At 44.1% G+C, this 14,537-nt stretch overlaps 1 protein-coding gene across 1 annotated transcript in view; it reads left to right on the forward strand.

The window, feature by feature from the left end:
- The first annotated feature begins 436 nt into the window (after positions 1–436).
- Positions 437–14,537, forward strand: part of CS (citrate synthase) — a 34,939-nt gene continuing 20,838 nt past the window's right edge. Inside the window, exon 1 of the mRNA XM_028710031.2 lies at positions 437–649. Within this exon, the coding sequence (XP_028565864.1) occupies positions 596–649 (54 nt within the window). The 5' untranslated portion in view covers positions 437–595. The remainder of the gene's footprint in view (positions 650–14,537) is intronic.

Consider the following 14,537-nt stretch of genomic DNA (forward strand, 5'->3'; position numbering starts at 1 on the left):
GGGAGAAGTTAGGAATAAAGTTAGCCTAAAAGAAGAGCCTTCCAGTATCAGACAAATGCCTATCTAGCCCAGCCAAGCCGCCTACGGAAAGCCCACAAGACTGGCAACACCAAGTACTCCCAGTCCCTCAGCTGAAGCCGCATTAATTTATATATATATATATATGTGTGTGTGTGCAGACGAGGCTACTTCAGACGCTGTCGCCACGCAAATCAGGCGCCTGACTGGGGCGCCTCACTCCCAGGCAGGACCACGCCCTTGCCCGCCCGCGCGCGGACAAGCCCCGCCCCTCCCGCCGCGCCGCCCAATGGCGCCTCGGCGACGTTTATGTTAATAGCCTCGGGGTCCTCCGCCGGGGCAAGGCCCCGCCCCTCCGCTGCTGACGCCGCCGCCGCGTTGTGAGGACCCTGCCGGGCGCAGCCGCTGCCGCTCCTTTCCTCAGGCGTCTGCTGCCGCTCTTCAACCTTGGTCTCGCCTGCTTCCCTTCTTTCCTCCCCGCCCACCCCCGGACTTCCCTCTTCTCCTCGAGGCGGCCGCTGGTTTTCGCCCCTTCGCCGCCGCCGCCGCGTCAGGTTCTCGCCGCTCCTCGCTCGCCATGACCTTGTTGACTGCCAGCAGCAGGGCGGCCGCGCGCCTCTTGGGTGCCAAGGTGAGGTGAAATTCTCTTTCTCGCCTCCGCACCCCCCCCGCCGGCCATTTCGCCCTTCCCGGGGCCTGTGACAGGCCGCCCTTAAAGGGGCCGCGCCCTCCACGAGACTTGCCCGGAGGCCTCGCGAGGGGTGGGAGGCTGTGTAGCGCGTGTTGGAGTGGTGGGGGGTTGCGTCCCAACTCTTGCTAAGGAGCAGCAGCTGGGATCTTCTCGGGATCTTCCGGATCCCTTGGGATCTGCCGTTGCAGGAGGGGGGGGTTCGTCTTGCCCTGGTTCTGTGCAACTTGGGTGTTCCCGCATCGGATCCGTCGGGCTCTTAAAATCTCAGGGTGGTGGGTTCGAGCCCTACGCTGGGCAAAAATAAAAATAAATTCCTGCATTGCAGGGGGTTGGGCTAGATGACCCTTGGGGGGGGGACCCCCTTCCAGCTCTAAGATTAGGGGGACTCGTAGGGCGCGGGGTCTCGTAACGCGATTGTAGCCAAGCCAGTGGGGAGTGGGGCCTGTGCTGGGTACATCTGTGTCCTTGGGTGGGAGTGCCTTATCCACCGCTCGACTTCCACGTTTCTCTTTCAGAGGACATTGCGTTAGGTCTAGGCTTGTTGAAAGATGTTCTCTACTTTATTACCCCGTTAGGTTGCTGCTTCTCCTCCCGTATGAAATCTTAAAGGGAGAGGGATCCTTATTATGTCCGTCCCCCGGGGGGAGGGGTGGAGAAAGACAACGAAATGGTGAACTGCGGTGGTTGGTTGGTGGGTAAGAGGTAAAAGAAGAAACTGTTGCTGTGTAATATATCCCTTTCTCCTCTCTTCCCATTAAGAGGGTTGACTTCATTTTGAGATTCCCATGATCATATGTTTTGGGAATATCAGGCCTTGGCAATTGCAGACTTGGCTTTTTCCTGTTCACGTGACCTCTGGATGGGAAACTGTTCATTCCCTCTGACAGGGGCGGTTGTATGCTCCCTCCCCTAGTCTTAAATTTGGTATCTAGGGGAAAGGTGCAGCAGGCATATTCTGGTTCCTTTTTATAGCAGGTGGATTGAAGCAGCTAAACTGGTGCATGTTGGTGGAAATGTAGCTAAGCTAGGAAACTGTGCCTCCTTTCCCACCTCTTGTGTGATCCCCAGCCCTTATTAAACAACTTGATCACCTTTAAGCTTCTCCTAGGATGCTTAGAGGGCAAAAGGGTCAGCTGTCAAAAGGGTGAAGTTGGGATGGAGTATCCCTTAACATGAGTAATCAACGTCATGCTGCTGGTTGCTAGTATTTCCTGAAGTGGAAGAAATACTAGCAATTGTTTCATGGAAGGGAAACAATGCATGAATCTATAAATTAATGTTTGCTGCCTGGCTCACACCCCAGCATGGTGGAATGTTGGAAGGGCAAAGTAGGCCTCTGGTCTAATGTATTTGGAAAGTAGTGCAGCTTCCTAGTAAGCATTTTCTTTTGCTGCAAGATTGCAGTGATAAAGTTGTGGGATGTATTAGAGGCATCAAACGCACCATGCACACACATCCTGTAACAAGTGACATTTCTTGAAAGCAGTCTCTTTCTATTGGGCTATTTTCCAAGTGCCCATTTTTTCTTCGTGATCTGTGTTCTCCTTTGCTACAGTCTAATTTTCTGCCTTCTACTGAAAGTTCAATATGCTGTTTGCTGTTGTCTTGCTGAAAAGTCTGGCTGTGGCTTTTTCCCTCGGATAAAGGGCCACTTGACAATTTTATTTGAACTCCAGACTCACTAAATTCCCTAACCAATCGATTGCAAATGGCTAATCCTAGAGCATTTATTTTGGGCTTATTTACCTTTTCCCCATTCCTGACTTTTGCCTGCTCTGTTGCTGTACTTTGACTAAATTTTGATGACTGGGGAAATCTGTTCCGTTTCTGTGTAGTACAGATATGCAGCAGGACAAGTAGATAGTGAAGTTAAAATTAGGACATACTTGGGTCTGAAACAAAAGCCAGATGAGCCAGACTTGTAGTGACCCGAGTAAGCTCTTCATCTCTCAGCTCCTAATCCTCTCCCAAATACCATCCCCCTTTTCCTTTTTTGATTGCTGGCTTTTTATTTCTCTTTTAAATTTTGCTTCTTGGTGTGCTGCCTGTTCTTTCTCTTCAGGGAGTAATTGCATTTCCAGCACTCTTAATTGTATTATGTGGGTGTCTGGAGTGTCTGTGTGGGTGTCAGCTTTCTCTGTGATGCTTACAATGCTGGGCTGAAATTGTAGATATTTGAGCAGGGGGGAGGGGGAGGCAAATTGTGAGTCCTACATGTGGAGTATTGTCTTGCTTATAGTGTAATTATTGGGATGTAGTATTTGGATCTGCTCAAATCTGGTGTGGTTGAGAACCACCCTGGATATGCAAGGGTCTCCAGGGATGTGTCTGGTTGCAGTTTCAACCATATACAGTATGTGAATGTTTTTCACAAGTGTTTATAACTACAAAGGAGCAATTCATGTTTTATTTATTTATTATTTGTTACATTGATTTCCTCCCAAAGGAACCCAGAGCAAGCATACAGATAACCTAACATAATAAAATGCTCATCTAAAAAAAATACTGCAATAAAACAAAATTTGTGCCTTCTGCTGGTAAAGGTAATAAAAGCTTGGCTGCAATCACTGTTCCCTGAAAGTTCAAACAGGTGTGTGTTTTTTTAGTGGTGGGGAAATAACGTGTTGGGGGGGCAACTGCACAGTACATTGTAGAAAGGAGCAATTAACGTTTTATTTATTTTTTGTTACATTCATTTCCTCCCAAAGGAGCCCAGAGCAAGCATACAAATAACCTAACATAATAAAATGTTCATCTAAAAAAACACTGCAATAAAACAAAATTTGTGCCTTCTGCTGGTAAAGGTAATAAAAGCTTGGCTCCAATCACTGTTCCCTGAAAATTCAAACAGGTGCTTTTTTAGTAGTGGAAAAAAGTGTGTTGGGGGCAACTGCACAGTACATTGTAGAAAGGTGTCACCCTTCCCTTGGTAACTTTCCTTTGTAGGTCTCTGGTCCTATTCATACCTTTGGGAAAGCAGGTATGCACAAAATATGTGGTGGGATTGAGGTGGGCACTTGCCTGCATTGGCGATATAAGCTCTTCATCTTTATGCTCCCAATCCATCATTTCTTCTCCCACCCCTTTCCCCCTCTTCCTTTTTAATTGTTGTTCTCTTTTTCTGCCTCTTCTTAAACAATAATTGCCAGTAGCAGGAGAAGGGCTGCCTTATCTTAGTTTTCCATCTGCGATCCCTGTTGCAGCTAAGTGACATCAGTTGCTAGCTGCAAAGAGGGGAGGCTGGTCTTTTGTATTTTCTGCTCTTGTATTGCTTTATCTGAGTTGTGTAAAGGAAGTGCCAAGTTCTTGAGTGTGCTCTTTGGCTGGACATACTTAATATATTGTCAAGTCACAGCATATATGCTGATAGTGTTAGTCCCAGTGATATGTATTCCATGGCCTCAAAAACATTGGGTGGGATACAACTAACTTGTTGGGGGAACCCCAGAACAGGTTTAGAAGTGCATTGAGGGGGGGAGTCCCATTGCATGAGTGGGCCTAATTCCTCAAACACATACCCCACTTAGTGGTACCGTATTTTTCGCCCTATAGGACGCACTTTTTCCCCTCCAAAAATGAAGGGGAAATGTGTGTGCGTCCTATGGGGCGAATGCAGGCTTTCGCTGACGCCTGGAGAGCGAGAGGCGTCGGTGCGCACCGACCCCTCTCGCTCTCCAGGCTTCAGGAAGCTATCCACAAGCCTTGGGAGCCCGGCGGGAGTGCCCACCGGGCTCCCAAGACTTGCAGGCAGCAGCCCGAAGCACGGGGCATGCCTGGGGGGGAAAATAATTTTCCCCCTTTATTCCCCCCCCCCCCCAAATCTAGGTGCGTCCTATGGGGCGAAAAATACGGTACATTGAACGAATTCCACCCACATGTTAAGTCTGTACTTGCCAATAAGATGTTACATTCAGGTTTGAATAGGTACTCTGAGCTGGGATTCTGTAATGGGGATGGCAGAACCTGTTTTCCCCCAAGGATTCTTCTGGTTTACAGGTGAAGAAAGCAAGAGCTTTAGCGGGGTGTAAGCTTGTATTCCCTGAAGCATTAATGGAGGAAGTAAGCTCTTGTTTGCATAAGGTTTACCTAAGAGTGGTTTCCTTATCTTGTCCTGATTTGTATTTTAAGAGTGTGGGAGAAACTTTGGGTGCGCTTGGGCAATTTGGTTGTTCTTGTGCAATTAGAAGTATATAAGATTCAGAGATCCACCCAGCCTCAGTCAGTGCCATATAGAAGTGCACCTTTCTTGTTTCGGAAAGAGATGGTGTGCTGGTAATAATCTCAGCTCTGCTACTGTTCCTGTAAACTCTTCACCAAATACTCTGCCTATCAACAACTCAGTCCACTGCTCTTCTTTTAAAGAATGGGGTTTTGAGTTGAGAGTAGTCTGTTCAGGTGTTTGTAAATGACTAACCAAAATATGCTAGGAAGGGAAAGTGTACATGAACACACTAGCTCTGCATTCCCAAGCCTGTTGTCCCTTGTGTGTTCTAGGGCAGCAGCCTGCACTTGGGAAACCACTTGTACTTGTTGAGTTCCCATGCATTTTGGAAAACTGGAAAAGCAGGGTTCCAGAACAAAGGGAAGCTTCCATGAGTACAGGAGCCTTCCTTGCTGCAGGCAGATGTATTGGGACACACGGAGAATGATAGACCTGGAGGATGCAAGAGCTAGGGTGTTTGTGCATGCACTTTCATTTTAGTTAGACCCTATTACAAATGCCTGAATAAGTATAATGTGGAACTGCAACTCTTGGCAGCCTTGACTGTTTGAAAGAAGCCCCTTTCTTTGTTCCTAAGTGTTATGCAGCATTTTCTCTTTTTGGGTGTTCCTTGGAACTCTATATGTGGATATTCAGAAGGACAAACAGGTTAATGTGCAGCATAAAGTTATTGAGGCTGGATAATGGACAGTGAGTGATCAAATAAGTTTGGGAGTCGCTACAAGGAGCAGTGTTTCAGAGTGGTCTCTTTGATAGCTCAAACTCTGCAGTAGGGACAGTAAGCCTCAAAATGAAACCAGTTCCAAGGCTGCAACTTTGCTTTTGCAATCTAGCTGCAGGGGCATCAGGACTGATAACCATGACAGACATAACCTTGGTTGGAGACTAAGGATATATCCGCACTGGGCCTAAGAAGGAGCCCTCGAAGAGGAAGAAGCCTGCATTGTCGTCACTGGAACTAATAGAGCCCTGATCTCCAGAGCCTTCCACATTAGTTTTAGTGGTGGTTTTTGTCTGTTTAATTCTGTAAGCTACTTTGTGTGTCCAAACACAGAAAAACAGGGTAAAAATAATAAAAGCAAACAACCCCATATCAGTAATTGAGAGGATCTCTTTCAGAAAGTATGTGCATGAAAATCCATTGCATATATTTGAGTGTTTGGGCAGAAAGACAGTATATAAATATAGTTAGTACTGTAAATAAATAAGTAAGTAAATGAATTCACAGCCATGTTATGTTAACTTTAAACAAGTTAAGGTGTGTAAAAAGCACAAGATGATGCCAAAACAAACAGGTGCTTGTTGGGGTTTTGTATCTTGTAGGAAACTCTCCCTGCCTATTGGCAGTGTGTCTGCTACATGCAGCAGGTCCCTCTCATAACTCCTATTCCATAGTCACAGTTTCGTCCCAAGTCCCTTATGTTAGAATTTGGGTCCCCTGAAGGGGCCAGTATTCCTGCTTCTGTCAAATCGACTTGAGTGATGGCCGAAGGAGAATGTGTATCTCAGTTTAATTTGGCACACCTGTAAGAGGAAAAAATTTTTTTTCTAGTACTATAGGCAAGTGCTGCTTTGAGAAACCTTTGCACGGTTTGGACCTCCCAAGTCAGATGGCATGATTCATGTTTCTTTCATGGTGAGTTATCGTCCTACTTTGCTGGCAAGCTGGCCGTTGGCTGGATTGCATCACCCAGATCCTGATAACCAGGTTAAAATGACATGGAGGTGCTTGGCTGGCCTTGCCACCTTAATTGCCCTTATTGTTGGGTGCATGCAGTCAAGCTAAACATCCAGGCCTGTTTAAAGTAGGTTGCATTCACTGAGCCATCTGACAGTGCCTCCAAATAACGCGGGAACATTATTAGGATATTCTTTATATGTAGCTTCAGTATCCACGCAAGAGAACAGGCTAAATCCAGGCCAGCAGCATAGCTGTCCTCCCTAGCTTAGAGAAGAAAGCACAGAAAATGTTGTTGCAGAGGTTGGATGCGGCTCTCTCTGGGTCACAGCTTGTTCACTAGTCTGTGCCTGAACAGATTTATATAGGAATCCCTTAATTGGCTCGGACTCCTGCTGGCAGATATAAACTGCCCTCTGCAGAAAGACAGCATTATCTGGAGTGAGGTCTTCTGATCTGCTGTCTGTATTCCCGTTGCAAGGGTGGGGTGTGACAGTTTAGCTTCTGAACTTTTCCATTACCTTCCTAGTAGGGATGCATCTAAGCTGTGAGGATTCCTTCCCTTCCAGAACAAAGAACATAGACTTTCCGAAGACCCTTCTGCCTTAGCGGCTGTCTTCTGTCTGTGCATTCCCACTCCACTTAACATACCACTGCTAAAATGCTTTTGAGGAGCCAAACTTGTGGCTGGGCAACCTTTCCTTCTCAGTTATAGGTGGGAAATTGCTTTTATATCACAGCAAAAGCACATAATACACTTCAGGCCGTTCAGCTGTGATATGTCCATTGGTCGTGGAATCTATATGTAATTTGTTTTCTTGGTTTTAAAGAACATGTATGCAAAAACTCCCTCGATCTCCTTGCTTCATAGGGACCGCTTTCAAAACTTTAGAAAGCTCAGCCTAAAACAAGACACAGGAAAAGGACAGTTTCCAGGGTCTATGGGGGGGACCCAGTTTTTTGTCCAGAGTTCTAGTTCTATCTTGACGTTTTTACTGCATTCCCATTCTGTTCTTTTAAGTGTTCTTCCTTTTATTGCTTTAGCATACCAGTCAACGGCAAGCGATGGTCTCTCTAAAGGTATAGCAAACATTTTGATCAAATTAGACCAGCCTTCCTCAACAAGTACCCTATGGAGTACAAATTCTGATCGACTCCAGCCAACATGGCAGATGGCCAAGAGATTATGGGAGTTGTAGTCCAAAACATCTGGAGGGAACTAGGTAGGGGAAATCTGAACTAGACCATTAAAATAAAACAGGTTATTTCATTTATAATATTTATGTCTTAGGTAAAGGTAAAGGTACCCCTGCCCATACGGGCCAGTCGTGACCGACTCTGGGGTTGCGTGCTCATCTCGCTTAAGAGGCCGGGAGCCAGCGCTGTCCGTAGACACTTCCAGGTCACGTGGCCAGCGTGACGAAGCTGCTCTGGCGAGCCAGTGCAGCGCACGGAAACTCCGTTACCTTCCCGCTATAAAGCGGTACCTATTTATCTACTTGCACCTGGGGGTGCTTTCAAACTGCTAGGTGGGCAGGAGCTGGGACCGAACGGCGGGAGCTCACCCCGCCACGGGGATTCGAACCGCCGACCATACGATCGGCAAGTCCTAGGCACTGAGGTTTTACCCACAGCGCCACCCGCGTCCCATTATTTATGTCTTGCTTGTCCATTAATAATCCTGAAATGGTTAGGTTTAGTATTGTCATTATTATGTAATAACACATTTGAGTGCAGGGTTTCTGTTTCCTCGGTGTAAAAACATGTCCCAAGGAAAAAGGCTGCTGTCCTGGCAGTAGTAAAGCATAACCACTTGTCAGTAGTAACCTTTTCAAACCCTAGTGTGTTCAGCCTAACTGGAGTAGCTCAGTCAGTAGAGCATGAGAATCTTAATCTCTGGGTTGTGGATTTAAGCCCCATGTTGGGCAAATGATTCCTGCATTGCATAGGGTTGAACTAGATGACCCTCTTTCTCCCTTCCAACTCCATAATTCTATGATTCTACATGAGTAGTTTATTAGTAAATCCTCTGACCCAGCAACTCCATATGCTTCCAGTGGCCTGTTTGCTGAAGCTCTAGATACAGTGTTCCCCAACCTTGGGCCTCCAGCTGTTTTTGGACTACAATTCCCATCATCCTTGACCACTGGTCTTGCTAGTGAGGGATGATGGGAGTTGTAGTCCAAAAACAGCTGGAGGCCCAAGGTTGGGGAACACTGCTCTAGAAGACAGCCTGTGAAAGCACATGGGGCTCATTATCTTTGCTTCTCTGCCCTCTTGCTCATTCTTTTCTGAGGATGCTTTAAAAAGTAAAATAAACCCGTTTCATATATTACATCTGGAAAGCGACTGCAGTTTCTAAAGTTCAAGGTGAGCAGGTTTTGTCCATGACTTTGCAAAATTTCCTCACAACTGCAATAAATATTCCACAGTACAGTACTTGAAAAGAGGTAGTGAAGGCATTCAAAATTGGAATAAGAAAGATTTCAGTTTTCTGAAAAAAACATTGGTCTCTTATGAAGGCAGAGATTATTTAGGACCTAAGGCTCTTCCTTTGCTTTCTGTTTACGTACTTCCCTTCTTCTGAGTCAGAGCTTTCATGACTCTCATTTCTAAAGCACCAGATGCTTTAGATATTTAGGAAAGAATAGGTCTATTTATTTATTTTTAATACAATGCAATCTTGCTTGAGGCTTTCTTGTTTTCTTTCATTTGTAGAACAAAAAAATAAATAAAAATGGCTGCAGTCTTGCTTTTAAGAGTACTCTAGATTTCCCTAGGCATAATTTCCTGCTCTGGAAGCTGTGATGGTCATTTGTTCTTAAATTGATTTGCCAAGACATGGTGAATAACACTGGTTTCTTAGTTTTCCCTAGAGACAGCTTACTCCTTTTGTACCTTTCCTGCAGGTGTTACCCAAATAATGCAAACACCTAGAAGGGAGAACTTCAACTGAAATTAAGCAAAGATTCACTGGTGTCAAACTTCAGAAGCTCAACACACTTCCACAGTAATCAATCCATAAATCAAATAGTAATATCCAGCACTATAAATAAATCATATCCTGCACTATAAACACATTGAGCATTTAAACACTTGGATGACTCCCAGAAATTGGAGTCTTTTATCTGCCACCTTACCTCCCAATTCTTGAGTGTGGTGGTTTTCGGTATGCATAGTATTTGTTTTCGTTTTTGAGAGGTATATCACATTGAGAAAGGGACTTGCCTGTGGAGGAGTTACATGTACAGGGTGGGGAATGGGATCTTGGACTCCTGCATCAATCAAAAGGCAACATTCTGTCCTGAGTACTTGGTTCTACTGAGAACAGTGGGAATAAAGTCTGATATACAGTGGTACCTCAGCTTACAGACGCTTCAGGTTATAGACTCCACTAACCCAGAAATAGTACCTCGGGTTAAGAACTTTGCTTCATGATGAGAATAGAAATCACGCGGCAGCAGCAGGAGGCCCGATAAGTTAAAGTGGTATCTCAGGTTAAGAACAGTTTCAGGTTAAGAACGGACCTCCAGAACAAATTACCGTATTTTTCGCTCTATAACACGCACCCAACCATAACACGCACGTAGTTTTTAGAGGAAAATCCGTAGGCATGCCACCCGTAGGCATTCCCTCCATAACACGCACAGACATTTCCCTTTACTTTCTAGGAGGAAAAAAGTGAGTGTTATGGTGCAAAAAATACGGTAAGTTCTTAACTCAAGGTACCACTGTACTGGTTGTTGGGGGCGAGGAAGCTTCCCCATGCTTTGAAGAGAGAAGGCCCTTCCCCAGCAGGGCAGTGCCTCTGGGACCTGAGTCTGCTTTTTGCCTTCTCTTTCAACTTAAATTTTAGGCTTCCTCAGTCAAGGAAAAGGGGAACAAATGGGGAGAGCAAAATAGGATAGGGTTTTTGAGGTTGGTTGGTTTTGTTTTTTTTGGCATACTTTATCCTTGAATTCAGCAATGTCAGCTCCTGCTGGCACACTAAAAGAGAGAGAACATGCACAAGAGCTGGAAACCACACAATGGAAAAAAAACAAAGATAAGTCTTATTGATAAAAATAATCAGATGGCAACTGTAGTACCTTACTAACATAATACAGTTGGCTTGCACAATGGCTTTCAGATGATTCATGAAAATTAATCCCTAGCCAAAGACTGCAGCCCCAAGTTGGACAAAGGAAAGTATCATAATGCAGGAAATATCATAATGCAGTTAAGATGACACCTTGTGGTACAAACAATTCTCCTTTTGCTGGACTGCTTGTAATACAGTGGTACCTCAGGTTACATACACTTCAGGTTACATACGCTTCAGGTTACAGACTCCGCTAACCCAGAAATAGTACCTCGGGTTAAGAACTTTGCTTCAGGATGAGAACAGAAATCGTGTGGCGGCGGCACGGCAGCAGCAGGAGGCCCCATTAGCCAGAGTGGCGCTTCAGGTTAAGAACAGTTTCAGGTTAAGTACGGATTTCCAAAACGAATTAAGTACTTAACCCGAGGTACCACTGTATATGCAGTCCTTCCATGTAGTGATACCAGACCCGACTGTGCAGTGCTGTCAGGTGGATACTAACATGGGCACATCACTATATTGTGTGGTTTTCCTGAACCCCAGAAATGTCTTATTCTGCTGATAGGTGGAGTGTCTGCTTTTTCACCATCACCCCTTTCAAATGTGTAAATACCAGAGTTCTCATGGATTTATAAGTTCTCCAGAGACTTGAGTGCTTTTCCAGCTCTCCATTTGCACTTTGACTAGATGTTTCTTTCCTAGGCAAACAATAGCTCGTGAAAGAAACTCATTCCTTATTCTCGGATTGCTTATCCTCAGAATTCAGCAGTGTTTACCAGAGCATTTCTGACTGAGTGCATACAGCAATGTATGTCTAGCCTCTCCTGGTGCAACTCAACACAGACTATAACTCTTCAGTTAGTGGCTGGGGCAGTCCAGTCAGATGGGTATGGTACAAATAATAAATTATTATTATTATTAACTTTGTGAGAGAGGTTACAAATATGGCAGGCTCCTTGGCTCACTCTAAAGTCTGACAGGATCATGTCACATTTATTATATTAGTTTTGTACAGTGGTACCTCGCAAGACGAATGCCTCGCAAGACGGAAAACTCGCAAGACGAAAGGGTTTTTGATTTTTTGAGTTGCTTCGCAAGACGATTTTCCCTATGGGCTTGCTTCACAAGACGAAAACGTCTTGCAAGTTTGTTTCCTTTTTCTTAAATACAGTTGCGACTTGGCTTCGAGGAGCAACTCGTAGCAGGCGGTGTGGTAGCCTTTTTTGAGGTTTTTGAAGACTTTGGTGTTGTTGTTTTTTTAAAATAATATTTATTAAAGTTTCAAGTAATACAAAAGATAAAAAGGAAAAAAAACAAAGAACAAAAAAGAAAATTTCCCCCTTTACAATTCCAAATTTTCAATAACATTTTTTCCAGAACTTCCCCTCACCTCCCCTTCTTGTATTCCACATCCAGATATCTATCCAGCAAGTTCTTATCCCTAACTTTTTAACCTTAATTTATTTATTATTTTTAATTCAATTTACATATCAGCTTTTAACTTATTATACCTTAATCCTTTATACTTAAGATTTCCCTCCTAAGATCTTTGGTGATTTTTGAAGCTTTTCCAAAGCTTTTCCGAAACCGTGCTTCGCAAGACGAAAAAATCGCAAGATGAAAAAACTCGCAGAATGAATTAATTTTGTCTTGTGAGGCACCACTGTATTCTGTATTTTGTTAACTGGTGGCTGACAGGCAAGTGCACTCATGATTTGAATAGAACCATGTTCCTGCAGACAGTGTTAGAAACTGGGATAGAAAAGCTAGGAGCCAAATGGCTTCTGGGACCTGGGTTGTGGGCGCGAAAACAGAATGTATAGTCACCGCTGGGGGGGTCAGCAACACTTTATTTTTTGCTTTGATAAGCATGAATTAATATGCAATTCACCTAAGTGACACATTGTTAATATCACATTTTTAGCAGAAATCGTTAATACATGTTTAATTTGGTGTTGACAATAAACATATTGGTACAGTGGTACCTCAGGTTACATATGCTTCAGGTTACATACGCTTCAGGTTATAGACTCCGCTAACCCAGAAATAGTGCTTCAGGTTAAGAACTTTGCTTCAGGATAAGAACAGAAATTGTTCTCTGGCGGCGCAGCAGCAGCAGGAGGCCCCATTAGCTAAAGTGGTGCTTCAGGTTAAGAACAGTTTCAGGTTAAGTACAGACCTCCGGAACGAATTAAGTACTTAACCCGAGGTACCACTGTACCATACTTCAGTTTTCAAAATGCTTTGCTTTTTATTATGAAACTCCTTAACATAATGTCTATTCTTAACATATACTTCAAGTATTCAAAGCACATACATTTCAGTAATCCTTGAGTGTCAGCCAGGCGCAAAAAATTGCACCCATACTTTTTGAGGTGCTTGCAAATGGAGAATCTTTAGGCACAAAATGCTAATTTCAAACCCTGCCTGCAGATGTTGGATTCCAGCTCTTATCAGCCCCATCTAGCACGGCCAGTGGTCAAAGCAACATCTGGAGGGCCAGTGATCCCTGATCTACTGCAGGCATGTACTATTAAATATTTTCACCTTTCTCTCAACCTTATTGTGCAATGGATCTGTATAGTTCTCCTAGAAACAACTTGTTGCAAAATCCGAATCTGACAGTCATTGGAGACACTGTATATGTTGTGGCAGAAAAGCAGTGGCAATTGTTATGTGCCACGTTGTCAGCTATTTAAATACCTGGTGGATTGTTGTTGTTTTTAAGCCTATAGTTTTAGACTCATACAAATGTGCATTACATTCAGAAGACTTTGGTATAATAGATTTTTAAAAATTAAAACCCATATTAAATATCAGGTTTGTGTTTTTATTTAAAGCAGCTAAAGCCACAGTGATTTAAGTTGGTTATAATAAAAGTTGCTGCTTTATTTTTCCCAGAAGTTTATTAGACAGGCTTCTTGATTCATCAGGAACACAGTGAGCTCCAAAGGGTTGTGATATCCTCAAAGTGTCCTGTTCTTCTCTCTCACACACATACACAGAAAATCAGCACCGTCAGATTTAGCAGCGTTTCTTTATCTTGCAAAAGCAAAATGTTGCCTGCAGATTATAATAACCCACTTCCTTGCCAGCCCACTTGCCTAGGTAACTACGTTAACCACATGTGTTTCAAAATATGAGACACAGCTTTTACTTTCCCATGTTGGTGGCTATTTGCAAGCCTGCTCCTGTTAAAGGGGAGCGGGTGTAGCTAAGGTTAAAAACTTCACAAACTACCGTATTTTTCGCTCTATAAGACACACCAGACCACAAGACACACCTAGTTTTTGGAGGAGGAAAACAAGAAAAAAATATTCTGAATCTCAGAAGCCAGAACAGCAAGAGGGATCGCTACACAGTGAAAGCAGCAATCCCTCTTGCTGTTCTGGCTTCTGGGATAGCTGTGCAGCCTGCATTCGCTCCATAAGACGCACACACACTTCCCCTTACTTTTTAGGAGGGAAAAAGTGAGACTTCTAGAGCAAAAAATACGGTAATTTGAAACATTATAAGCAACAGACTAGAGAATCCAAGTGCACGAGTTGTATAGCAAAATACAGGTTTATAAGATTCCCATTGCGAACTCCCATTACAGTACTCTTGCATTCTTCACAGGACATGAATTTCTCTCTTGTTGAGGAACAGCTGTGACTGTATGCAGTCCTCTTAATCCCTGAAATAGCAGGATTTGGCCTCCTCCCTGTAAATGTTGCAGGAAATTACCATCTTCAGCTTGTCTTATGTGAATGTTTTTCCCCCTCCTTCTCAGCCTCCTCCTAATCAAGAGTTGTCCCAAGATAGTTCTCTAGGTCCAGAGTGGAGAAGGGATGTTTGTTGCTTAGAT

The sequence above is a fragment of the Podarcis muralis genome, chromosome 2, assembly GCF_964188315.1.
Source record: "Podarcis muralis chromosome 2, rPodMur119.hap1.1, whole genome shotgun sequence".
Taxonomy (NCBI): Eukaryota; Metazoa; Chordata; class Lepidosauria; order Squamata; family Lacertidae; genus Podarcis; species Podarcis muralis.